The sequence below is a fragment of the Phalacrocorax carbo genome, chromosome 4, assembly GCF_963921805.1.
Source record: "Phalacrocorax carbo chromosome 4, bPhaCar2.1, whole genome shotgun sequence".
Lineage (NCBI taxonomy): Eukaryota > Metazoa > Chordata > Aves > Suliformes > Phalacrocoracidae > Phalacrocorax > Phalacrocorax carbo.
In genome coordinates, this window is record NC_087516.1 from 43,193,888 (window position 1) to 43,219,531 (window position 25,644).

Consider the following 25,644-nt stretch of genomic DNA (forward strand, 5'->3'; position numbering starts at 1 on the left):
AAACTAGAAAAGGGATGAGGCTGTGTGTTTGAGAGTGAGCGATGGGTGGTAAAGGAGTGAAAGAGCTGAAGGAGAGGTATTATGAAAAGGAAATATTCCCAGCAGCTGCAATGAACTGTCATCAGCTCACATGTCATACTACAAAATATATTTTGTACAATGGGGAAGGTAGATCAAGGGTCTCCCTCCCTCTGCTGATCAGTTTGGCCTCAGCAACTGCAAGTGGAACTATACTTGTACTGATACTTTTATCAGTACAAGACTGTGGGGATGGATCACTGACACGATGCAGGCCGAAAATAATCCCATTCTTTTGGCTGCTTGTATTTAGCTTTGTATGGCTCAGTGATCCAGGTGAGAGCAAAGCACAAGAAGTGCATTCTAGGCATCACTGAGAAGGTGCTAATCTATATCTTTAAGCGTGCCTGTATTCAAGTGCGGGCTTTTAATATTCAGATTTAAAACCCTAAATGTGTTTACGCTGCACTATGAAGAGAGATACAATGATTTAGTAAAGTATATATGTTCCTTGGAGAACAGTGATTTTGTCATTCATCACTACCATCCATGTGCAGCCTATAACTCTGAAGTATATAATTTAAATAGCAAAAGTAAATGGAATTAAAATATAAAAAGATTAGAAAATGTATTTTAAAGTTATTTCATGACCGAAATCGGTTTCCTGCTTAGGTTGTCAGATGCAGGAATGTTATATAAACAAATAATGAAGATTCTTAATGAACATTGCCATATCATTTGTAGCAGAATTCAAAATCAGAGTATTTTGATGGACACAATAAATAGAAGTTTTCTCTCCCTCCTATTTTAAAATGCACACTGAATTGCAGGCATCAAAGCCAAAGGTATAAATATCAGAGTGGAAAAATTTCTTACGGCATAAGAGTGAAAAAAATCACAAGAGTAAAATATATTTCTGTTCTCTTTTGGTTTTGGTTTGTGTGTTTTGTTTTGTTTTGTTTTGTTTTGTTTTAAAAATGGCTTCCCTTCAGACCTTGCTTTATCACCACAAGAAAGTCTTTTATTATATGACACATGGTAAAGGTCAGGAAAAACTGGCCAAGGGCCCATGTAAGTACCACTTGCTATTATTTCTACAGTTAGCTGGAGTGGTTGTTTTGTCAGGGAATTTTCATGTTCACATTTTCCACATATTTTTAATGAACTGAATCCTGAGGAATTTACCTGCTTTAAAAATAACCTAGTAGTCAAAAAGACAGATGCAGGGAAATATGACAATTAATTGGAAGAGGAACAGAAAAATTGGATTTCACATAATAACAAAGAAGAGGTAGTTGTTAATTTCTGTGAGGGTTTTCTTTGGGTAAAACAAGAAAATCGGATTTATTACAAAAACATTAACTCTACTTCTGCTAGGAAGAAAGTTTATACACAACATTTTTTTTCCTCAAAATAATTTGTCATTATTTTTGTAATATATACATAAAATTCATGCTAATTTTAAGGTTTTTTTATCTTGATGATAATCTTGCTGAAACGTACAGAATTGTACAGAATGTACTTGCTTATTTTGTGAATACTGATAAAGTTGCTGATTTTTTTTTAGATGTCACATAATCTTGAGTTTTTAAATTGATACAAATATCATAATAAAAAGAGAGACCAGGAAATATATAATAAGTGGATACTGCAATCTTGTTATATAGATGAAGAAGCTAGCTGAAATTTTAACTGTTTTAAGAAGTATGGTTTTACTTTATGGTGAGTTCTTTAGGATGAAATGTTGTTACAATAACTTATATGCATTTCTGATTACTAAAGTACTTGTATTCATTGTGCATCTCATTTTGTCTTACATTCTCCTTCTGTTTTAAAAGTCTTTTAAAAGACTTTCAAAATCTCTTCATTATAAAGATGCAAAGGACTTGTTTTGCTTTCCAGACCTAAGGATATGTATGTGTATGAGAAGGCTTATTGTTTCAGATGAAGGAGCATGTGGAGTCATTGAAAAACACATCAAGTGGATTCTCCATGCTCTTAGAATCAGAATCATTAAGGTTGGTTCTCCACCAGGCACCTTTCCAGCCACTCTTCCCCAAGCCTGTAGCGTTGCATGGGGTGGTTGTGACCCAAGGGCAGGACCCGGCACTTGGCCTTGTTAAACTTCATCCAGTTGGGCTCGGCCCATCAATCCAGCCTGTCCAGATCCCTCTGCAGAGCCTTCCTACCCTCGCCTACCTACCCTCCAACACTCCCACCCATTTGGTGTCTTCTTCAACTATTTCTTTTATTTCTAGGTTAAGAAGGTACTAGATTTGCTACAACCTTTTGTCAGTGCATATTCAGAAAATGAAATTAAAGTAAATTTTCTACTCTTCGCTGAAAAGCCAAGAGAAACTAATGAAATGCTTATATTATTCTTTATGCAAGTTACACCTTTAATAAAAATAAAATACTTAGCTTTTAGAATATAGGGGTGTTGCATATAATCAAATGAAGTATCTTGGAATCTAAGAAATCTAATAGTAAACACAATTCTCAGGGCAGGTCTCATTATGACTCTGAAATACTTGAAATCAAAAGGAAAAATTCCATTTCCTCATAATTTCAGAATATCTGTGAGTGGCAAGACAGTGAATATACCATACATGAAGTAGTTGCTATTGTTACATAAACTTGGAGGTGGTACTGGAATGCATGATGCATCTCATTTAATGTATCAGGCAAAGCTCTGACTTGTAAACTAATGGGAAGCCTTATATTGCAGCTAGGAATAAAAGCAGGGCTACTGACATATGTATATATTTCTGCTGAATCGGTCTAGATTTAAGAAAGTTTCCTCATCTTCTTGTGCAGTGCTGAAGCTACAGTTAATGGCTGTGGTCATCTCTCCTTGGCAGCCTCCTGTTACAGTAAGTCCCTCACAAAGTTCTTCACCTGTAGATACTTTCTTTGCCCACTGCTATTATGGAGGTGAGATCCCACAAATGATGCCTCAGGATTCAGTGGAAGAGTCTACCTTCAACTCTTTCATTAACAGCCCTAACTACATTGCTTTGGAGAGCATCTGTGACACTTTTTCCCCAAACCTTGGAGCTGGAAATACTTAGGTATCCAGAGACTTGCTCTTCCAATTCTATAGATGACTGTACAGACAATACATCTGAAAAATCTGACTTTGGCTCAGTCTCCAAAATCTGATTTCACATTCAACCTTAAAAAGGTGGAACAAGGGGCTGAAAATGTAAACAACTACGTGGAGGGAAAACAGAAGAGTAAACAAATGCCCAAACCTGAGAGGCATACAAAAGTATTGACAAATAAAATGGGAAAAAAATGGGAAAGACAGTACAGAAACAGAGGGCTATGGAAGTGTTATTTGCACTTGACTCTTCTGAAATGTATCAATATTCCCAAGTCCAGGTATTAGTGATGAAAGATACAAATAACTTTTCTAAAATACAAATAATCCACAATTCCCCCTTGATTCCCCAGGAGCACAAAGTGCTCTTCTGTATATCCTGTATCTCAGAAAAAAAGATTTGAATGATACAGGGATTTATATGGATATCTTCCTCCTTATTCTTCCCTCTTCCAAATTGCCTTCTCTCTGTCAAGCATTAGAACATGGCTACTTGAGTGGGACTAACTATCCAAATCTGCTCATGCATCCAGGATCAGTCTGAGATTTCTGACCTGTTATTAGAACCATTTTATCACTTTACCTGGAAAACTATCTTCTTTGTTCTAAATAAGAATTAGTCTCACATTCCCCGAGTCCCTGACTGCTTCTGAAGCTGAACAGCAACACATGCAGCAAACACTTGAGAATTACTAGAATTCTTCCCGACTGCACATATGGAAACTGCCACGCTGCCAATACAGAGGTGAGAAAAAAATATTGCTGGTACTTTCTTTAGTGTATTACATGAAAAATTCACAAAAAATATTATTTTACTTGTGTTTTCTACTGTTCTTACTACCACCATATCATGGCAGGTTCTGGTACTGCTGTTAGGTATAGGACTAATATCCATCACATGTGGTTACAATTTTTCACTCCTCTCCTTTACAAGACAAAAAATAAATAAAAGTAGTGTTCCAGTCCTGTCGTTTTTTCTTTTTTTTTTTTTTTTGACAATGCCTATACTTCGCTATGTGCTTCTATCTACAGTAAGACAGAGAAAAACTAATGAATTTTAAGTAAAAGTGAGGAGTTTATGACATTCCTTATTTCTGTTTGTACTTTCTTTGGCTCCCTGGGAAACTTGTCTGTTCTCCATCCTTACTGATACATTGTGAAGTACCACTTTACCATCTTACAAGGTTGCCAGCCATGTCCTTAAGGCTATTAAAAATAATTTTGATATTTTGGCACTGAACTTGCAAATTTTGTATGGAAGACGACCATTTATTTTAATTATTATTTATCTTAGACTCTGCAGAAATTGGTTGATTGAACACAGTCAATGAAATCGCTTAAAGATGCTTGTGTGGAGGGGACTTGGATACCATCATGCTGCTATCGACCACAAAGGAAGATAGTTGCTATAGATACTGTTCAGAAAAGGATTTATAGAGGTCTTTTCAAAGATTTTGTGCATATGAAGACAACTGTGATAAGCTATCTTACATCCCCCTTTCCTCAACTGATAATTGGAAAGGGTTTATTAGCTGCAATAAAGAGGTTACTACTGATGGGGGAGGTATTACAGAAGCCTTTACTAACGTAGAACAAATTCATCCCAGTTTTAAAAGAATCTTTAACTAATGCTGGAAAAGGGACACTGCCAACTCTCTCACTTAAAGCTAGAGAGTGATTGCTTTGATGCCCTCAAACCAAATATGGTCAAATGTTGATTCTGCCAAGGTAGCTGATAAAGCTGATTGCACTATTGGAAAGGGCAGTACAAAGAACAGATGAAGATTAGAATATTCATTTATACATTGCTTAACAGTCTGGTTTTTTCTGGTGTTACAATAGTATTTCAGTAAACGAACGTGCTCTTTCTCCTGTTATCTCAGAGCTGGCTTGCACCTGAATACCCTTTTACCTTACAGCTCACCTATGTTGTGAAATGCCTATCACCCTTAGATAAACTTAGGGATGTGCACAGTCCCTTAGAAAAATAGCATTAAATGTTTAAATGAAAAATACAGTACTATGCCAATATAAATCCTTACTGCATTATTTGACAAACCGACACCATTTCAGAATGCTAAATATTCTTACATATTTTCATCCCTACTCCATTTTGTAATCCTTTTTCCATCTAACAGGAATTTACAGCATGTAAAGTTAATTTTCAGGCTCAATTATCCTGTGACTTTTTGTCTGTGCTACTGTTGTCACTGAAGAACTGTTATTTGAGGAAGAGTAGCAAAACCTTTTTTCTACTATTCTTGATACATTTGCAGTACTAACTGTTACATTTCACTTTTCATGGGGAGCATTTTAGGCTTTACTTTCTTAATGGGACAGGGAAGACCATGTGCTGAACAGGCTAAATCTCAAAAAAATGCCTGAAGAATCCTTTGCTCAACTGCTCCATATCTGAAACACAAAACCTACAACATAAAAGTCACACCAAACTGTAGTTGAGAGACATGTAGATTTTTAATGATCACTTTTTAAAGTGCATCGTTTAAACAGAGCAACCACCTTGACTGTGGAAGATCTGACTCTACTACAAGTCCATTGCTTTAGGGGGTGAAGCACTTGTGTCTCTTACCTGTGCCTGAAGGAATTAAGGAAAAGAGACTTGAATTTGTAGATTTTGAGCTTCAAAAATTTTGGTTTTCAAAATAGAAACTTATGATTTAAAATATAAACTTGCACCATTTTTTTTTTGTTTTCTTTTAGGTTGTTACAGCTACTAGGTCATTGGCTTTAGGAATCAACATGCATGTAAATCTGTTGTCTTTTTACAGAACTCTTGCTTGGACGCTCTGAAATACAGACAGGTATGGAAATACATAAGCAGCATGACACGCATACTGAACATGTAAAGTTCATATATATGTATATGTAGCTACCACAAATATAAACCAACATTTTCTTATGTATAATTGCCTGGTGACCTGCAAGAAATCCCAGCCCAGCATGTACACGTGTTCACAAAGTATAAAGGGAGGTTTGTGGTTGTTCCCTGGCTGCCTTGGGTAAAAACACTCACCTCTGCATCCTGCGTTGTAAATAGAGCCCAAACTGAAATTCTTCCTTCTCATCCTCTCAGGATGTAAGAGCCAGAGGTTTATGGTGTTAACTGTCTAGGACTAATTCTTCCCACCACTTCCTACAGCATGAATAGACATTTCAATAGCCAAATGAGAGCTGTGTGGAAACAAGTCGTGCTTGAGGCCTCTGTTTAAGGCAAGTCTAGGTAAAACATCTCATAACTTCAGGAGGTCTAATCCACTACGTAAGCTCTCTGCCTCTTTTCTTCACCTGCATGTCCCTTCAGCCTGCTCTGACCTTTTGCAGCCTATGTAGTCTTCCAGTGGTGGTTTAGCTGGCATTCAGTATAAGAAACAGGGAAGCATCAAGGTGCTGGATCGTGTCCAAAGAAGGGCAACAAAGCTGGTGAAGGGTCTAGAGAACAAGTCTTATGAGGAGCGGCTGAGGGAGCTGGGCTTGTTTAGTCTGGAGAAGAGGAGGCTGAGGGGAGACCTTATCACTCTCTACAGCTACCTGAAAGGAGGTTGTAGCGAGGCAGGGGTTAGACTCTTCTGCCTAGTAAGAAGCGATAGGACGAGAGGAAATGGCCTCAAGGTGCGCCAGGGGATATTTAGATTGGATATTAGGAAAAACTTCTTCACCAAAAGTGTTGTCAAACATTGGAACAGGCTGCCCAGAGAGGTGGTGGAGTCTCCATCCCTGGAGGTATTCAGAAGAAGGGTAGATGTGGTGCTTGAGGATATGGTTTAGTGGTGGACTTGGCAGTGATAGGTTAGCGGTTGGACTCGATGATCTTAAGAGTCTTTTCCAACCTTAACGATTCTGTGATTCTATGATCTTGGTGGAGACAGGGGAGTGGGAAAAAGTGTTTTTCTGTGTTATAATTGATGGAGGATTTCCTTCCCCCATTCTTAACCTATGCAATTGAATGAAGATAGTTACTGAAGCTCATAAATTGGAAAAAAAACCCCAATACTTACAATGCAATGTTAAAACTTGCTGAAAAATCTCATCTTTTTGGTAACATTAAGTGGGGTATGTAGAATGCTTGAGTGTGTTCATTGTCATTTGTAGCAGTTTGTGAAATTTGCCTATAGTTTCATCCCTAATGAATCATAATGCAACATTATTTGGCTTAAATATGTAGGAGGAACAGAATGGGGGATAACCGCAGAGTACAGTGATTTGGAGAGGGATGGTGGTGTAAATTTGGCCACAAGTTGGAAAGAAATGGGTTGGCAGTTGGGTTCATTAGTTTTGCCATATAGTGCTGAAACTGACATTTTTCCTGCATGTCACAGAGGCAGGGTGATATGTAGAATTCGATGAACAGAAAAAAATCATGCATGGATAAATGAATCTGTAAATCATAAAAACCAAGATAATTTTAAGCCTTTACATTGGAAGTGGTGACCTGATAAAAAGTGTGTGAACAGAGAGGAGGAGGAACAAAGGACTGTGTCCTGCCATAAACAGTGGAAGAATAAATGTCCCTTTAAAAAACCATGTATACTTTACAATAACAACATGTAGACTCCTGTTACTCCAGTAACAGCATGTAAACTTCATTTACACTTCACAACTCCAATACTGGTTCTTTACAAATGTTTAGCTAGTGGAAGTGGCAACATTTTGTTATTTGAAACACTTTGAAATGAAAAAACTCAGCATACTTTTTTCCTTACACTTCCTTCATTTAACAGCTGAGTATGGTCCTGTATACCTACTCTGTACAGCATAAAATACAGTCTGAATAGTGGCACTGACTGGTTTGCCTCTGCTTTTTTCTCCACTGACTGTTTTAAAAGGTTTAATTTAATTATGAGGCATCTTGCAGTAAAATAATCACATGGAGGGAGGTTGCATAACACAAGGTTCTCACATCTCTGAAATCTTACTTTTTACCAACTCACATCCCAAATGACCAGAGCTGAGGTAGCTGTCTGAGGGTCAGAAAGATGTGGAGTGCACTAATTTAAAAATGTTTTCACCTGAGATGGCATGATACCAATACTTCTAATACAGCAGATTTGATGAAGGAATAGTTTGATTCACTTAAACACTTCTTTATTTTCTTCTTCCACTTCTGTCTCTCTTCTCTTTCTGTCTAGGCTACAATCTTGAGATGCAGTCATACAGTGCCAGAATTTTCTCCACTTCATTTATCTCAGATCCTATCTACTCCTGGAAATACTAACACCCACAAGTTACACTGTGGTATCATTGATTCAGTGTACCTTTCTCCACCCAAGATCCTCCTGATGACACACTTCACTTTAAGGCATAGCCCTGAATATTACTAAAATGACATTTTGCTAGGATAGTAAATGAAATAAAATTGTATTTTTGAACCCTTCTTTTCAGACGTCTGGAAGAGCTGGACAGCATAGACTAGATGTGCTGGGAAATATGATTTTCTGTAATATTCCACTGCCCAAAATAAGAAAACATGCAAAATTCAACGTACTTCAGCTGAAAGGCCAGTTTCTGCTAAGTATCACATTGGTATTGAGGCTCGTGCTGGTTTTTGCCAAAGCTGATGACTAGGCAGATGCAAAATAGTTTTATTCCTCATTTTGAGAATGGATTCTGTGCCTTATAGCCTAACGTATTTTTAAAATCTTAAATAAATATTTTAAATCTATGTATTATTTTGGCAAGCTGAAAAATATGCATTCTGTTTTCAGTAAAAAGATTAAAAACAGCATTCCCGATACATTAAATGATAAAAAATTTATATTTTTCTTTAGTTTGTATTCTGTGTAATATACCTGCTTTCTTTCTATTATTTACTTAAAGTGCTCACAGAGATCTCTGCTTAGGAGAAATATCTTCTATTACTTGTTCAGAAGGATGGAGAGAAGGCTGTAATGTTAACAAAGAAAATAGGGTCATCTCTACTGTATAAGAAAAAACTATATAACTGTCTTCATAGGTTATACCTTCATCCATGGTTCACATCTCATTTTTGTCGGCAGAAAAATGTTCCCTGCTCCAAACAGAAAGAGAATAGGGAAAAACGATATGCCTTCCCAACCTTTCACTTTATTTTTCTTTTCCCCAGACACCTCAAAATTGTCATTATACAACTAACAGCTAATTACTAGCAGATAATCTGTTTAGAATTTTTAAAGAGGTTATTTAAGGTATTTTTCTCTCAAAGGGTTTGTCACTGCTGACGCATTCATTTATGTCCTTCAAACAACTAAAAGCCTTAGAGATATTAAAGCTCTACTTTTTGTTTTCTGTGCATTTTTTTATGAGAGGTAATTCTTTGTCATGTTTCTTTTTTATAGCCAAATGGATTATTTCTGCATTTACACTCTGTTGCTGTACGCTTCTGTGGGAGAACTTATCTTGGGCCGCATATCTCCGGGACACAGGGCTCTACCCACCCTGGGGACAGTGATGCACAGACATCAATATGATGGATACAAAATGTCCGTTTATTTAGCTGCGTCACACGCTTATATAGCTCTTGCGCTTCCTGTTCCTGCCACTCCTATGGGGAGGAGTCTGTCTTTCTGTCACATCCCGTGATCTTCCGGTCGCTGATCCCTGTCTATTCCCCTACAGCACTCTTGTGACCTCAATATACTATCTGGGCACAAATATCTATCTATCCACGCAGAGTTCTTTGCAGGGTAAATTCCTTTTCAAATATGTTATGCCATTTAGCTTTTGTCACTGCATGGCCAGCTATACTGGTTGTAACCGCTTTTACTGTCCAAAAGCTTTCCAGTTGTGCTGTTCAGTCCCAAAATTTTCCGTGTACTACAGTTCACTTTCCATGCACTTCACTTGCATCAGAAATGCTGAATAGTGAACAGAGATTAAATATTTACTAATTAACACTTTATTTCCCTCCCTGCCCCACCCATGTGCTTTATTTGACATCTTTATCAAATAAACTTAATTTTAATGCTCTATTTCCTTTGCAGGTCAGGAATTCCACATCATCAGCCAGACTGTAGGTTCTAGCACCGCCATCATAACACCACCATTGTGTTTTAACTGCATGTTAAAATTATGATAAAGGAAGGCAAATAGAGGTGGACTGCCTGATAGTACATGATAGTTGGAAATCTGGCAAGAAATATCCAACTTCATTTTATCACTGGGAGTGCCAGTGTGACAGCAACCATACTGAAAACTGTTGATTCAGAATATATTCTCAGATGTAAACCACAGAAGTTGATGATCCCTTGAAGGTATTAGAGTCCTTTGCAAGCATATCACCTCTCTGAAAGAGTATTTCTATGACAGCTAGAAGCCTTTGCCAAACATTCACAAAATATGCACCACAACCTAAGAATTTCTCTCATGCACTAAAAAATTTTCCCTTAAAAATATTTATCTGGAAATATAACAATTCTTTACACAGGAAAGTAATATTAGGAACATATTAATTGTGTTGTCATTCTGCTTTCTTGAACACAGTGTCTAAAAAACAAGACAGCCCCTGGCACTTGGTCACCAGTGACAAAGGGACCATAGTCCAAGATATTCTGTGCTAATACTGTTTTCACCGAGCATATGATAAGTTTCTGGAATTATGGGTAAGGTCTTTCCTATGTAATCAATAAGAAACATGCAGCATAGAAGACATATTCACATTCTCTAAAATACTCTTTCACCAGATTTGGAAGCAGAGGAAGGTACCAAATCACATCTTCAAGTGTAAGCTCCAGGAACAGTATGAAATAAAATATAAATTGTCTGCAAAATTCCAAAGCTAATGAGTAGATTTGCTTTGAAATTCTGTGCTTTAAAACTGCAAAATACATGGATCTTATCTTTACATCAGCTTTAATTCTTGGAAGTCAATACACAGATATTGAAACCTGCTTGAAAAGTAATTTAGCCTAAGCTCAGATACTGTCAGGGTTCCTGAGTGTACTAATTGCCCAGACCAGCCTTACCTGGAGCCTTCCTCTATGCTCCCCCAGCTGTGGGGCTGCATTTAAGCTTGGTCCAGTTGCAGCTGGCTTGTCTTAGGTCTGTTCCTGAATAACTCTGTGGGGTTCCTGGGTTGACCTTGGCTTATTGCTTTGTCTGATGATGACTGGGTGGTTGGTGGGACCCTTTGCTGTCACCACCCTGCCTTGCTTGTCCACCTGCCTTTGGTGTGGTGAGACTGTGCCCCTCGGTACAGTTGCTGCCCAGCCCGCAATGTGGCTGCCTGCTCTGTGCTTCCAGCTTGGCCACAGGACAGGAGTGGCCCTGCGCCTCTTGTTCGTCATTAGCTGCACTGATTGATTGTTGTGGCTGTATTGTAATGAACTTCAATTATACTATTTGATTTGATGATGGCTTTTCATGTTTTCTTCTGGCTGCTCAGAAACATAAATGTAAAGTGGGTTCAGGTTTGTGGGTTTTGGTTTTTTTTTTGTTAGGTAATGATCTCCCAGAAGTTGCTGCTGCTGCATCGAAGGAGTGCAACAGCAAAACCAAGAAGAACTTTGGCCAGTTCCTATTGATTGCTTCTAGAATGGTCGATATGAAACTGACTTCCTGGTTTAGGAACTGGCAGGTAAATATTCTATTTTTATAGGCAGGCACACAGTGTAACTTCAACAAACTGCTGTATGGATTGCAGGAAGATTTGGAGGACCATCGGTGTGGGTGTGTGCAAGAAAATGTCATTTCATATAATATCAGGCTGGCAGTGCCCCCATTCTCCTACTATGGTTGTTCTTCCTCTAATCAAAACCTGTTTGCTTATTGTGTCTCCACCCAGTGCACCAACAAACATTTTACTGCTGCTCCTGTGTTTGCATCCCTTTGACAATTTTCCTCTGTGATGATCGTGAGATTGAAAGAGAGAGTAAGGCATGTTCAGTGTGGTTAGTACGGGCACTTGATGCATATGAAATGTAGGAGTAATCAGAGATTTCAGTAGAGTGTCACAAATAACCTGTACTGAATTCGTACAATTATATTCTACCTATGGATAGAATTTAGCCCAAATCTTGGTGAACTTTTGTTAGGACTTAAAATGCACATGTCTAACACCAAAAGTAATTGAAATTTTTCTGTGCTATATATTGTGTTACATAAATTTTGCAGCTGGCCAAGGAAACAGGCTAGGAAGCAAAGTACAGAATTACAAAGGTAAATATTTATTCATGAGCATTAGGTGTCCCAGCCAAACTGGGGCACACTGAATGTGGTTTTATACGGGGTTCTTATACCCTTCAGGTGTGCGGGTACAATACAATTTGACTAACGACTAATTAACACATATGCTACCTACTACTAAGCATAGTAAAACATTGCAAAGCAACTGTATTTCTGCAGCACCCTCATCCATCAGTGTTCTTGCTGCTTGTTCACTGAATCACATGTCCTTGGACTCAGTCTTGCTGTAGGACTTATTTGTGACACCAGATGCTGGGATGGTTTCCAAGATGTGTTGGAAGGGCTAGGATGCTAGTGTTACCTTGTTTGTCCAGGGGTATCTTTTATCCTTCATGAGCAGCTCTAAAAAGCAAAGTTGTAATTTCTGGGCCTGAGCTGTCCTTCTGGTGCTTGCGATGAGGTGGTATCCTTTAGTTTACTTAAATATGAACAACACCAAAGACTCCAGTAAAATTCCACTCCCTCATTACACTGCAATTAGGGAAGGAAATTTTCATAACAGTTCTGGGTACAACCTTTTTTGATAGAGGTTTCTAAAGAAACAGAAAAATAATACTAGCTAAAGAGAGTCCTGTTTTCCCCTAAAATTATTCTCGGTAATTGCTAAAAGGTTTGAATCTTTAAGAAACGCCTATTCATACTGAGGCAAAAAGCATGCTTGTGAAATCTCTGATCAGATTCGTTTTAGCCAAAATTACAAGTGGGTGAGAACACAGACTCTGTATATACAAAGTGAGAAAAGATTTACTGGGGTGTAAAATGATCTCAATTGTTAAAAAAAATTGATGAAGAACATCTTTTTCTGAATTTTTCTTTAATGAAAAGTAAGTCTTGAAGATTTTTAATGTTTTTCTGTAACTTCAAATTTATAGAGGTAGTGCTTAAATAACACTAGCATGAAGAAGCTTTTTGTATGGGTTGGAGAAGAATGGTGTGTCTAAATATGGCTACGCTTACATTTTATGTCATTTCTGTTTAGACTTCTCAGGTAATGAATGCACTAACTCAGAATTGTGAACTTACTTAATAGGTTGTATTAATGGAAGAACAGCTATTTCACCTTTTGCTGGTCTGGAAGTGATGATAACTGCTTATGCAGCAATTAAAAGCTCATGCAGAAAGTGTCAATGTTGTAAGTATGTAATTAAAAGGCTTACAAGTACACATTGTATTCAGGATGGGTATATTTCAGAAAATGCATGTGAAATTCTATAGATTGTGTTTTGTTACTGGTTTTGAGGATATTAATATGCTTGATAAACATGTAGGAAATCGAATTTCAAGGCAGCCACAAGAGAAAGGCATTCTTATTTTACAAAGAACGCTTTTCTATTTAATGTCAAATTCTTTGTCTCTCCTTTTACAGCCACATGCAATTTAGTGGTGATCAGCAGATTTTATACCTGTAAAAGTTTGTTTTATGTCATTAAATTTGACCTTATGGTCTTGCCACTGTTTGGCCTGGAGCCCCTGGTAGACAACTCCTCCAGGGGCCTCACTCTTAGAGACATGCATACCTGGCTCCCAGGCTGCTTCACCTGCTTGCCAGCAAGTCTGGCTTGGTAGTCACTAGGGTTTGCACGCTGACTTATGTACCCTCACTCAGTCCTGTTTCTGGTTCCACAGACACATGGACCCCCGTGACCCATGGTCCGATGCCAGTTGGTGGCACTCAGACCTCTATCCACACACACGCACACAGGTAGTCCCTCACCCAGGAAGGTGGTTAGAAATGGGGTTTAATGAGCAGACAGGGCAGCCTGTGCTGATTAGGTGCATGTGCATGGCTAGACAAGCATTCTGCCCAGCAACCTGTTTACATGCAATCAGCCTCTTGCCTCCTTATCCCTCTGTTTTCCCATGTTTGTTCACACACAACCCCCCCCAACCACCGTGATATATCCCTCCTCCAGAGCAAAACCACCGTTGGGATCCTATGCTAGTGCCTTGCTTACCATTGTGCTAGAAAGCAGAGTAATTTGTCCATGCAGAATGGCCTGCAAACCCACTTCAGAAATCTCACATGAATGGGTAAATCATTATGAGCAGATGCAGATCCCTAGAGTCTGGGAGAGACTTGTTCCTTATTCCTATAAACTGAATAGAAATGTATGAAAATCTAGCTGATCTTAAGAAATGGAGATGAAATATTTGGATATTGGGGAGCCCTCTATGATGATTAGTTTCAGGAAAAACTGACAAGATGAGCATGACTGGAGCTTCACCTTTTAGAAAGTTCAATGAGAAAATGCACAGTAAAAATACTGATAAAAATGATTGGATAACTCTGAATAGTTCCTAATTTAAAACTTTAGCTTGTTCATAATAACGCTATCTTAACACTAAGCAAAGAATTTTTCTTCTACATCAAAGTATGTGCACATTTAATCTTGCCTTTAATTTTCCAGTGTTTATTTAATTGACCCCTGAGAAATGTGGTGAAAGTTCTATGTCTGGGGGTAGACCAGACCAAAAACCTGTTGAGGCACAACTTACGCAAAATTTGAATGTATGTATTTACTTGTAAGATGAGAGCTTAGCTTGGCTTAAGGTAGGTGGTTCCTGATGGCTTCAAGTAAACGTTGGGGAATTTTTATTGTACCCCTTGTGGCGAATTAAATACACATTTGTGCTTAAGTATAAAGTGATTTAATGGACAATACATTGGACAGAGTCCTACTGCCGTGAGTGGTTCTACAGGGAGTCTGCAAAGATGTAGCATGAGCTGATTCCTTATACACGCACCAGCACCAGTCATATCATTACAAATCAATATTGCAGCATTTCTTACTTTGTCAGGAAGGGAATTTGTTCTCCCTTATATAGCGTCATTTCACCTCTGGCATTCCTGTTTCTGTTGTTTAACCTGGTTCTGGAGTTAGGCCTTCCCACTGCCAGGAGCAGGTCATTACTTGGTCTCCAATTACCATTGCTGAACAGTTACTATTTGAATTTCCCTTTGGCAAGATGTCTCAAGTTAAAATTTCTGCAGCTGCTTTTCTATACTAGATGGTTACTGCCAAATGCTTGATAATTATAGGCATTCTGGTTCATGCTTGAAAGAACGTCTGTCTTGGGTCCTCACTTCAAGCATCTAGCTATACTCCTTCCCCCTTTGCCTCATGCATTATGTAGATCTACTAGAATGTGGTGGGTTGACACGGGCCAACTGCCAGATGCTCACCCAGCTCTTCTCTCACTCCCCCCCTCACAGGAGGGGGCAGAAAATAGGATGGAAAAGCTTGTGGGCCAACACAAAGACAGGGGGACTGCTTACCAGTTACCATCACAGGCAAAACAGACTCAAGTTGGGGAAACATGACTTAATTTATTGCCAATTAAATATAGATTTTGGTAGTGAGAAACAAAACTAAAATTTTGAACACCTTCCCCCCACTCTCCCCTTTCTCAGGTCAACTTTAGTCCTTCATTCTTGACTGTTCTATCCCTCCTCATCCCCTGAGCAGTACAAGGGGGATGAGGGGTTGGGGGGGGTGGGGGGGAAGGTGTATGTTAGTCAGGACATAACAGGTTTTCTTTACACTTTACCCCTTCTGCAGTGCAGTCCTCTCCATGGGCTGCAGTCCTTCAGAATAAAACTGCTCTAATATGGGCTTTCCACAGGCTGTGTTTTTTTCAGGGCATATCCACCTGCTCCAGCATAGGGTCCTTCATGGGAGCATCTGACCTTGGTGTTTGCACTAGTGTTTCTCAGTCTTACCCCGGCCCCAGCCTGAGTGGTGTTTTTGCTCTTTCTTAAATATGTTTTCATGGAGGTGGCACCAGCTTCCTCAGGAACATGTCTGATCTGCCTTTTAGTCAGATGAATAGCAGACCTAAAATACACTTCTCTGAACAAAAATGCATTGTCCAAAGGGATGGAAAATTGAATCTAAAGGTCTGTCTTCAGGACTTAATTAAAAATTATATTAAATTCTGTTGAAGCATTGGGCTAAAGATCTTCTCCCATTTAATTTGAGGAGAGGAAATAACGAGTTCCAACTATTTCCTAGATTGTTACCTACCAAAGAAGCAGCAAGTGTGCTGAGAGCAGGCAGCAGGGGCTTATCTTGGCTAGGTAAGCAACGCAATTCTGATATGCTGGAGCACTGTGGGTGTGTTTACTATTCTGTAAAAGATACCATTCTCCTGGGTTTCTGGAATCTTTGTACCAGTCTCAAAGGAAATGCAGGATGTGGAAAAAGACCTCTGATCTGCTTACGCAGCAACTGTTACGTGTCAGCTGTCCACCAGGGAGGCTGGCAAAAACCTGCCTGGGACCATGAGGAGAATACTTACTTATGTAACCCCAGTGCATTTCTGTGCTGTAGACTCACAAGCATCTCATCTAAGGAGGAGCTGGGCTTTTCACTTCTCACCAAGACAATGTGATACATAAACTCTGTTTTCCTAAACGTCGTTTCAACAGTGCTTGGGTATCCAGATTCACTTGCGAATCGAAGGTTCACTATTTTAAACTAAGTGATAGGGGCCCAGTACTGTTCCCACTAAAGGATTTGCTGCAAATGTTAAAAAGTGTGTAAACCATCTCTCTTAGTTTATTTTTACATGGCATTTCCTACTTTAAGCAAAGCAGGCTGGTAGAAGAACAGGTTGTGGTGAAAAAAGGGGCAGAAATAGGAATGAATATTTTCTGCACTGTACATGCAACCTGCATTAACAACATTCTTAAGCAATGCAGGCTTAACGACTCGTGGACCACTAGGTGAAGCCGTCATGACTGAAAAGCATAATTTAATAGAAGGAAGGAAATACTGGTGATACTTTGCAGTGCCGTGTTCAGGGACGTGGTTGTCCCACAACTTCTGAAAAGAAACCTGAACTTGGCGGCCGGGCCGCGCAGGGAACAGAAACCGAAAGCTGGAGGGACTGCCGAAGGGACGGGGCGGGACTGACCCGACCCGACGCGGCCCGACCCCAGGGCTGCCACGGCGGCTACTTAAAGGTGAGGTGGCGGCGGAGCCGGGCCGGGCAGCGGAGCGGGCGGCGGCAGCAGCGGCAGCAGCTGGAGGTGGTACTGCCAGGGCTTTGGTAGAAGTTGTGGTCAGGGTTGCCTTTAGGAGGGAGTTGGGGCTAGGATTGGGCTTAGTTCTGGGGGACCTGTGATTGGGTTTAGGCACGGTGCTGGAACTGGGTTTGGGGTTTGCATTAGGGTTGCAGTTGGTTTAGGGCTGGACAGCGTGCAGGGGAAACATCTGGGACTTTGCAGGGGCAGCAAGGGAGCACCCTCCAGGCTGGAGGGGCAGCGAGACTCCCACACTGTAGCCCCAGCAACTGCAGATGTCGGGGTGTGTGTGCTGCAGAAAAGCATTGATGCAGCAAGGTATTTAAGCCTTTTTTTTGGAAAGGAAATATAGCATTCCATATGTGAGTAGGTACAGATACAGTTTTGCTTTCTTTAAGGATGGCTGACTTTACATTTTCAGACATAGAAAGTCCTGCTTGCTTAGGAGATTGCTGAAGTAGTGATGGCCATTTTCTAGGTAAGCAACAATTTCAGCATGCAAAAATGTATAATTCATCCCAGAATGGTGTTCTCAAGTCTTTGATACAACTTTTTCAATTTAGATAAGAATAATGGAAAAAAAATCTTAGGTTTATTACTGCCTTAATAAAAAATATGCATGCAGATACACAAAAAGTGACTTTATGTAGCTGTATGTATATACATAGCTTATATTTTGTGAAAATAGGTGTTAAAGTTCAACCGTAAAGTTATGTTAAGCATCTTACTGTAATATAGTGCACTGTGTACAGTATTTTCCAAGTAGATAACAAAAATGTATTTTTGTTTCTTTTTTTCTGCAACTTCATTTGCTAGGAGTTTAAACTAATGGAAGGTGAAAATCAAAAAGAAAATTTCAGCTTAGTTTTGAGTGGAGTTTGTGAAATCTGAAAAATGGAGGTTGCAGTTTAGTTTTTGTTAGTTTTTTAAGAAAGGTTATAAGACTAAAAATGACATCTGAAAATGAAATAGTCCTTTTATGGTCCCAGGAAGATGAAGGATGACCATATATAAGGCATATGAGTATTGCAATGGCAAATACCGTAATGATAAATACTGCATGAGGCTGGTACCTGAATGAAGACTGGAGAAAACTGAGTTTAGAAGAACTGAGCTGATGTGGTAGGGAGTGTGCAGGGTTATCCCAAGCTGCTTGCTTTTTCCTACGCTCAAAGGAATTGAACATCATGACCTCATAAAGTGGGGAGTTACCCTAACCGTTATAGTTATATGGTCACTCAAGATCTAAGAATTCTACCCTTGAAAAAAAAAGAAGAAAAAAGCAAAAACTGAATTAAAAAGTGGAATTGATACCAAACCATCGTTACCCCCATCATGCAATGAAGATGCGGCATGCCTACTTGTGACTGGACTAGCATGAACAGTGTGGGTACAAGTCACTTGAACTAGGAAACATGGCTCATTCCCTAGAACGTGCCATGTGGATATAGCTAATATAGCAAATTACAGCTGACCCCCAAAGGGTCCTTTCATGCAAAGCACAGAACAGACATGCAGTGTTCCTCTTTAGTAAACTTTAAGAAAGACAGAATTTGATGTTTACCTTACAGTTATAAAAATATTTATTGATTTTTAAATGAAAATATGTCTCACAGGGGTGTTCACAAAATGCTTTTTGATTTTTCTTGAAGTTTTATTCCAGTGTGATTATGAAGTACATAATTTAATGGTTGAAACCTCAGAGAATACCGTATTTCCTGAAAATTATCCCCTGATTACTTAGAATTTTCTTTTTTTGGATGCCAGAATCAAGATCTGTGATGGCTTCTGCAGGACATCATTTCAAGAAAGCCGTTTATAATGATGAAAATGAGAATGCTAGTAATGATGATAAAGACAGCGAGTGTAGCGACAGTGAGAAAATAGGCTTCATTCCAACAAAGGAAGATAAAGAGAGTGGGAGTACAAGTGACAGTGATGAGGAGGATGAGGCCAGTGACAAAGCGGAAGCAGCTGTTACACGGATGCTTAAAGAAGAGGAAAATAGAAAAAAAGAAGCCGAAGACCCAGATTACAGTAACGCTTATAGCGTCTCAACCACTGAAGAAGTGATACAGCAAGCATCACAACCTGAAAGCACAGATTTCAGAGTTCTCCAGCAAAAACGTGATTTGCAAAGCCCTGGTGAGGAGTTGTTACTAACTTATGCTTGTGTCTGTGACATTTATTGCAGTGTTTTACCTTTTGTAATTGATTGATGACTTATGGCTATATGGTCCTATCAATAACAATGTATGTGGTTATTTTAGAAATAAGAAAACATCTTGAATTTCTGAAGAAGTTGAGGTTACACACTTGGGCATGCCTATCAAGAGCTCAGTAAGTACAGCGGGGTTCATGAAACTAGTGTAATAAATGGTAATAAAACCAGCTTCTTTGAACTAAGTGGATATCACAGTGTAGTACCCCTTAGAGAAAAAAGCTATAGAATCATACAATCATTAAGATTGGAAAAGACATCTAGGATCATCAAGTCCAACCATCAGCCCAACACTACCATGTCTCCTAAACCATGCCCTGAAGTGCCACGTCTACATGTCTTTTAAATATCTCCAGTGATGGCAACTCCACCACCTCTCTGGGCAGCCTGTTCCAGTGCCTGACTGCTCTTTCAGTGAAGAAATTCTTCCTAATATCCAATCTAAACCTCCCCTGATGCAGCTTGAGGCCATTTCCTCTTTTCCTATCACAACTAACTTGGGACTAGAGACCAACACCCACCTCACTACAACCTCCTTTCAGGTAGCTGTAGAGAGTGATAAGGTCTCCCCTCAGCCTCCTCTTCTCCAGACTAAACAAGCCCAGCTCCCTCAGCTGCTCCTCATAAGACTTGTTCTCCAGACCCTTCACCAGCTTCGTTGCCCTTCTTTGGACATGCTCTAGCACCTCAATGTCCTTCTTGTAATGAGGGGCCCAAAACTGAACACAGTATTCAAGGTGCGGCCTCACCAGTGCTGTGTACAGGGGCACGATCGCTTCCCTACTCCTGCTGGCCACACTATTCCTGATACAAGCCAGGATGCTTTTGGCCTTCTTGGCCACCTGGGCACACTGCCGGCTCATTTTCAGCTGGCTGTTGACCAACACTCCCAGGTCCTTCTCTGCCATGCACCTTTCCAGCCACTCTTCCTCAAGCCTATAGTATTGCATGGGGTTGTTGTGACCCAAGTGCAGGACCCAGCACTTGGCCTTGTTAAACCTCATACAACTGGCCTCGGTCCATCGATCCAGCCTGTCCAGGTCCTATGTACTCATCACCTAGGTTTGTGGAAAACCAGGAGACCTAAGGCATGCTTAGGATTTTATACTTCCTCCAGCCACATGAAGGAAGTTTCTTAATATAATAGAAAGACTGCCCAAAGAGTAGGGATTGTCTGCATGTTTTAGGAACTGATCTACAATTTTAACTATTGCTATTTATTCTTTTTCAAATTCTCAAATCAAATGCTTTTTTTGAGCATGTTTCCTTACGTGTTTTAAGGCTACTTTCACAGCATTTAAAACAGTCGTCCTACTAAATTTTCCTTTTCATATATATTTTCCGTGTTTTTGCATATCAGTTCTCATCCACAATCTTCTGCATCTCCAGATTCTGATTTCTTTCCCTGCTTCATATGGAAAAGGTTAGCAATAGTGTCATCCACATTGACAGTGAAGTGTCCTCTCTGCATTGTGGAGCTGACATGCTAAAGAGATTAGTATTAATTAAAGGCAGACAATTTAAATATGTAAGACAGAGGTTTACATAGTTTTTGTTCATGGAAGGCTACTCATTGCATCAGATAACAAACTGGACCTGTAAACCAGATGCCATTGATCCCAGCCAGAAAGGAAAGCTGGGTCTTCCCAGGTGTGGATCTAAGGTGATGTGTATTAGGCATTTTTGACAACCTTGAAGAAAACAAGCAGGTTCTTAGTGTTATAAATGTTCTCATAATATGCATTAGTATTGTAATATGTTATAGTGTAGTAAGTAATAAACATGAAAGCAGGGAACCTTTACTAGAAGGGCTTGCCTCTTTATCTGGTCCTGCGAAAGTTCTTCCAACTACTTGCTATCTCCTGGGTAAAACATCATGTCCCTGGACTTTCATAGATTCTTAGAGAGCTGGAGAATGCAGTCCATTTCTAGGACATATTAGAAATTACTGCCTGTTTATACTGGCCATCTTCAGTGAAGAGGATTTGCTCCCAGTTTGGCCTAAGACTGATTTATGCAAATTTTAATCAACTTTCATAGTTTTCTGAAAAGGGAAGGGGATGAAGAAGTCTTTTAATTCTTTGGTCTCTTGAAGGAAAATATTGTGATTGGATTCCTCTTGCTGTTAAGATATTTTTTTTGCCATAGACATTCCTTGGCTAAGGGAGGTAGTTGTCAATGTCATGATAGTTGTTGACAACCCACTCGCTATTTTTAGCTGGAAACTCAGGCAGGAAGGGTCTCAAAATATATTTTGTGATTATCTCCTGTGGGCAATAGGTCCCACATAAGTCACAGGTGTCTCTCATGCTACGGAAGTATCTGGAGTTGTAAAGCAGACAATTGCTAATACATTCAGTAACTGAAAGGACTGCAAGCTACTTAGGACTAACCTTAGATCCAAGAAAGATGGTTTGCTATTAATTTAATTTATAAATTTAATGTTTAGTTGATTTAATTTTAAACCTATTAGTAAGCACATTTCTTCAGTCCCATGTCCCCAGCTTGTCTTGGAGTAATGTTATGTACGTGCTATTTCTTTTTCTTTCAGGTATGTCAGTCTGTTAAAAGACTTTGTTGAGTCTGAATTCTTTGTGATAGATGGGGATTCCTTACTACTTATGTTTTCAGATGAAAAAACACAGTATCTAAATTTCTTCTACCAAATTGAATGCTTCCTGCAGGATTTCACTGAAAAAGGAGCAAAATACGTCATTGTTTTCTTCAAGGTACTGAACAAGTAACATTTGTTTGCTGTTTAAACCACTTCACCCCTTCAAAACCAACTGCTTGATTCTAATCAGGATTAGGAGCCTGTTCATTGTGTCAACAAATGTAACTGAATAATTTCATTGTTTTTATTTCCCACAGGATGCAGAACAGATGTACTTTCCGTATCCTCATTTTCTTTTCTTACGTACCGCATTAATAGAACACCTGAGGCATAACACAGGCACCACTGTTCATACAGATTTTTCCAATTGTTTATCAGCCAAATGGGAGATTTTCCTGAAGAAAAGCTATCCTTACTTCATCATTGTATCTGACATAGGACTGACCTCTATCCAAACAGACTATTTATCTATTTTAATTGCTCATTCATTGTCAAAGAAAATCAATGTTGTACTTGCTTCAGGACAGGAGTATGATATTCTTAGAGTTTACGGATATCATATTCAGAGTGTGTATAAACACAGATTATTTTGTCAAAAGGTAAGTTACACAACTTTGTTGTTGGTTTGCAATGGTAGTGTTTGTTCTACTTAGATTTAATTAAAATATTTCAATATGAGTATTAGATTTTACATATTAAAATTATAAAGCACTGATGCATGTCTCATTTTATGTATCTTTAGTCTACTGGTCTTGAAATCCTTAATGGGCAAACTTGGGACTGGTGGCAAATTCCTGCCCTGTTGTCTATAGTCTCGTTTCACATCCTTGTTCACTTAAAATATGCTAGTCTCAAATACAGCCTTTCCCATATCTTCAGTGTCATGTGTCTTAGTTGACTTGTAATATGCCAGACAAGACTAGCATTTAGGCCAGGCGCGTGATTTTAAAAGGAGTTTTATTTAGAATAGATGCTTCTTGGAGACTGAGGATTGTCATATATCTGAATGGTTTCTGCTGTGGCTAGTAGTCCCTGGTGCATTGTATCTATTAACTTTTGCATGTAACTTTGACTTCTGCACTTCTTAGTATGAAAAAGATCTGCAAAATGCCTGTGAAAACCTCATCAGGTACAAAGAGCCATTCATGTGTCTATATGAACATCTCAAGCTGAGCCTGAAAAGCATACAAAAAGAGGTAATTGGACCTCTTTGATCCTTTCTCTTTTTCCTCCTCGTGTTGTCTGTCTTCCTCCACTCCTTTAGCTGAAATTCTTTCTTAGCCAGAACTGGGGGCTCTCTGCCTTATCCTGAAGTGACACCCTGAGTCTGGGAAGGTCTCCTCTGTGCCCACTCTCCTTCACAGCAGCTTGAAGCTGTTTTTTTAAAGTTTACTAAAGTAGGATGGTTTGGCTGGAAGCTGATCTGTGGGATGCCACTTGAGGGATGTTTCCATCTTGGTGACTGTCTTTATCTTGTAGAAGGTGGGAACTAGCCCATTCAGCAGAAAACACCATCTGTGGCATAAATCCACCCTTAGATGCCTGCGGGCATGCTGCTACTACGCTCCGGGTGTCTTGCGGCCATTGCCTCACCCCTGCAGCAGCAGCTGGCACCTGAGAGTAGGGTATGGGAGGGTACATTCAGCAGTGGCGAGGGAGAGTTGGTGCTGCTGCCAGCAGCAACTTTGTCTGTAGAGACATCACAAAATCTAAACCTTTCCATTGCAGCTGCCAAGGTTGTACACACTGTTAACTATAAAAGTATTCACAATCTGGGATTTAATTTTTTTTCAAAGAGCTTGATTACAGTTGCAAGGTCTATGCTTGCATGATTAAAGCAATGGATTCATTAATCTTGTTTTACAATATTTTAACCCTAAAAATTTGGTATTTTAATGTATATGTGATACCTTTAGTGCCTAATATACCCCTTACATTTTCCTGAGTGTGAAGTTACACTGCAGTGTTGTGACTGTACTTCTGTTCCTGCAGAGAACAGCAGCAAGGCTTCTTTGGACTTCAGTGGGAATGATACTGGTCCAGCAAGCTGATTTTTTTCAGTCCAGAAAAAAATGGTGTTACTGATAAAGCATTTTAAAGTCAGAAGAAACGCAACTAGCTGGCTACTGCTAATATTTTGTTTTATTATGATTATCTTTCCTGATAACTAGATACCCCAGGAGCAGAAAAACCTCAGGGCGCAGGAAGGGCAGGTGGCTGCTCCCTTGGAGCCTGGCCATGGGAGCTCCCCTGGAGGTGGCTGTGCAGGGCCTGGTAGCCAGGGCCTGTCCTACTGCCTCAGCCAGGAGCAGGGCAGCTGGGGGGCAGCTGCAACCTCAGGCATCAGGCACCTCCCTGGAATGGGCCAAGGCCAGACCGGGTTGTCAGCCTGCTGGGCTGTGAGGAGCTGGAGACTGGCGCTGCTGCAGCATTGCTGGGGCAGGGGCTTACACCCAAGGGGCTGATATGGGGCCCTGGGCAGGTGGGACCAGGCCCCAGGGGTTAGGTGAGGACAGTCAGGGTTGTTGGTGCCCTCAGGGAAATGACAAAAGAGAGCTATTTTAACTAATGATTGTGCCCACATTTCCTGCTGTAATTTTCATGTCCTTTTTTTCACCCTGTTTCTGATGGAACTCTGGAAAGGACATCTCCTTTTTTTGTGATTTTTATAATTGTAATTTTTTGTAATTTTTATTACAGCGGTCAGTTGTGCTATTCATCGTGTTATGTCTACAGGTTCACCAGACTATCCATCTGTTGAAACAACTGTGGCCTGAAGGATCTGACATTCGGCGTGTGGTCTGTGTTCTTGCTTGTGCCGTGGGATTAAAAATATACAGCAACATGTTGGAAAATGCAAATACTTCCATGGGAGCAAAGGCAGAGCAATCAGCAAGAGTAAGAATTTTTTAGATATCTTTTCAGCACAGTGACTGTAAATATTTTGCTAACCAGAGAGATGGCTGTCCTCCTAGATCCCAAGCTGAAGATAAGCCCTTTTTGTGACTGCACTCTGTAAGTGGTCTGGTTCAGATAATTACTGTGGCCGCAGCTTTTCCAAAGGAGCACAGTCTCTCTGTGGGGTGGCACTGTGCCCCCTGCCACAGTGGCTATTCCTGGGGAAAGTTCTACTCTAGGACCAATTACTTCCATAGGAAGTTTTACCTTAAAAGGTAGTTGTGCTTATTACTTCTCTTTTCCTAATTTTCAGTGGCACATTAGCTTTTACAGAAGAACACACCTTTCCTCAAGTTAGCAAGACATTTCAGAAAAAAGGTTTCTTCCAAGATGCGGTCATGACATAATTTTTGTGACCGTACTACAAACCTTATATTTTCATCAAGTTAATGCAGATGCAAAATGTCAGTAATATTGTATGAGACATGTATTCAGTGGACTACAGTATAGCTATGAGTGATTAGCACAGCTGCATTTCTGTACAGACTTCTTGCTGTGCAGCTGAGAAAAGAGAATAGGCCTATATA

At 39.7% G+C, this 25,644-nt stretch overlaps 1 protein-coding gene across 2 annotated transcripts in view; it reads left to right on the plus strand.

Moving 5' to 3' along the window:
• The first annotated feature begins 17,703 nt into the window (after nucleotides 1-17,703).
• DDX60 (DExD/H-box helicase 60) overlaps nucleotides 17,704-25,644 on the plus strand; it is a 48,207-nt gene continuing 40,266 nt past the window's right edge. The window contains exons 1-7 of one of the 2 annotated variants that reach the window (XR_010372668.1): nucleotides 17,704-17,802; nucleotides 19,092-19,469; nucleotides 19,595-19,664; nucleotides 22,097-22,274; nucleotides 22,417-22,758; nucleotides 23,248-23,355; nucleotides 24,896-25,057. Coding sequence is in view for 1 of the 2 variants with exons in the window: in XM_064449755.1 (XP_064305825.1) it covers nucleotides 19,106-19,469; nucleotides 19,595-19,664; nucleotides 22,097-22,274; nucleotides 22,417-22,758; nucleotides 23,248-23,355; nucleotides 24,896-25,057 (1,224 nt within the window). In the remaining variant the exon portion in view is untranslated. The remainder of the gene's footprint in view (nucleotides 17,803-19,091; nucleotides 19,470-19,594; nucleotides 19,665-22,096; nucleotides 22,275-22,416; nucleotides 22,759-23,247; nucleotides 23,356-24,895; nucleotides 25,058-25,644) is intronic. The other variant, XM_064449755.1, reaches the window with a different exon arrangement.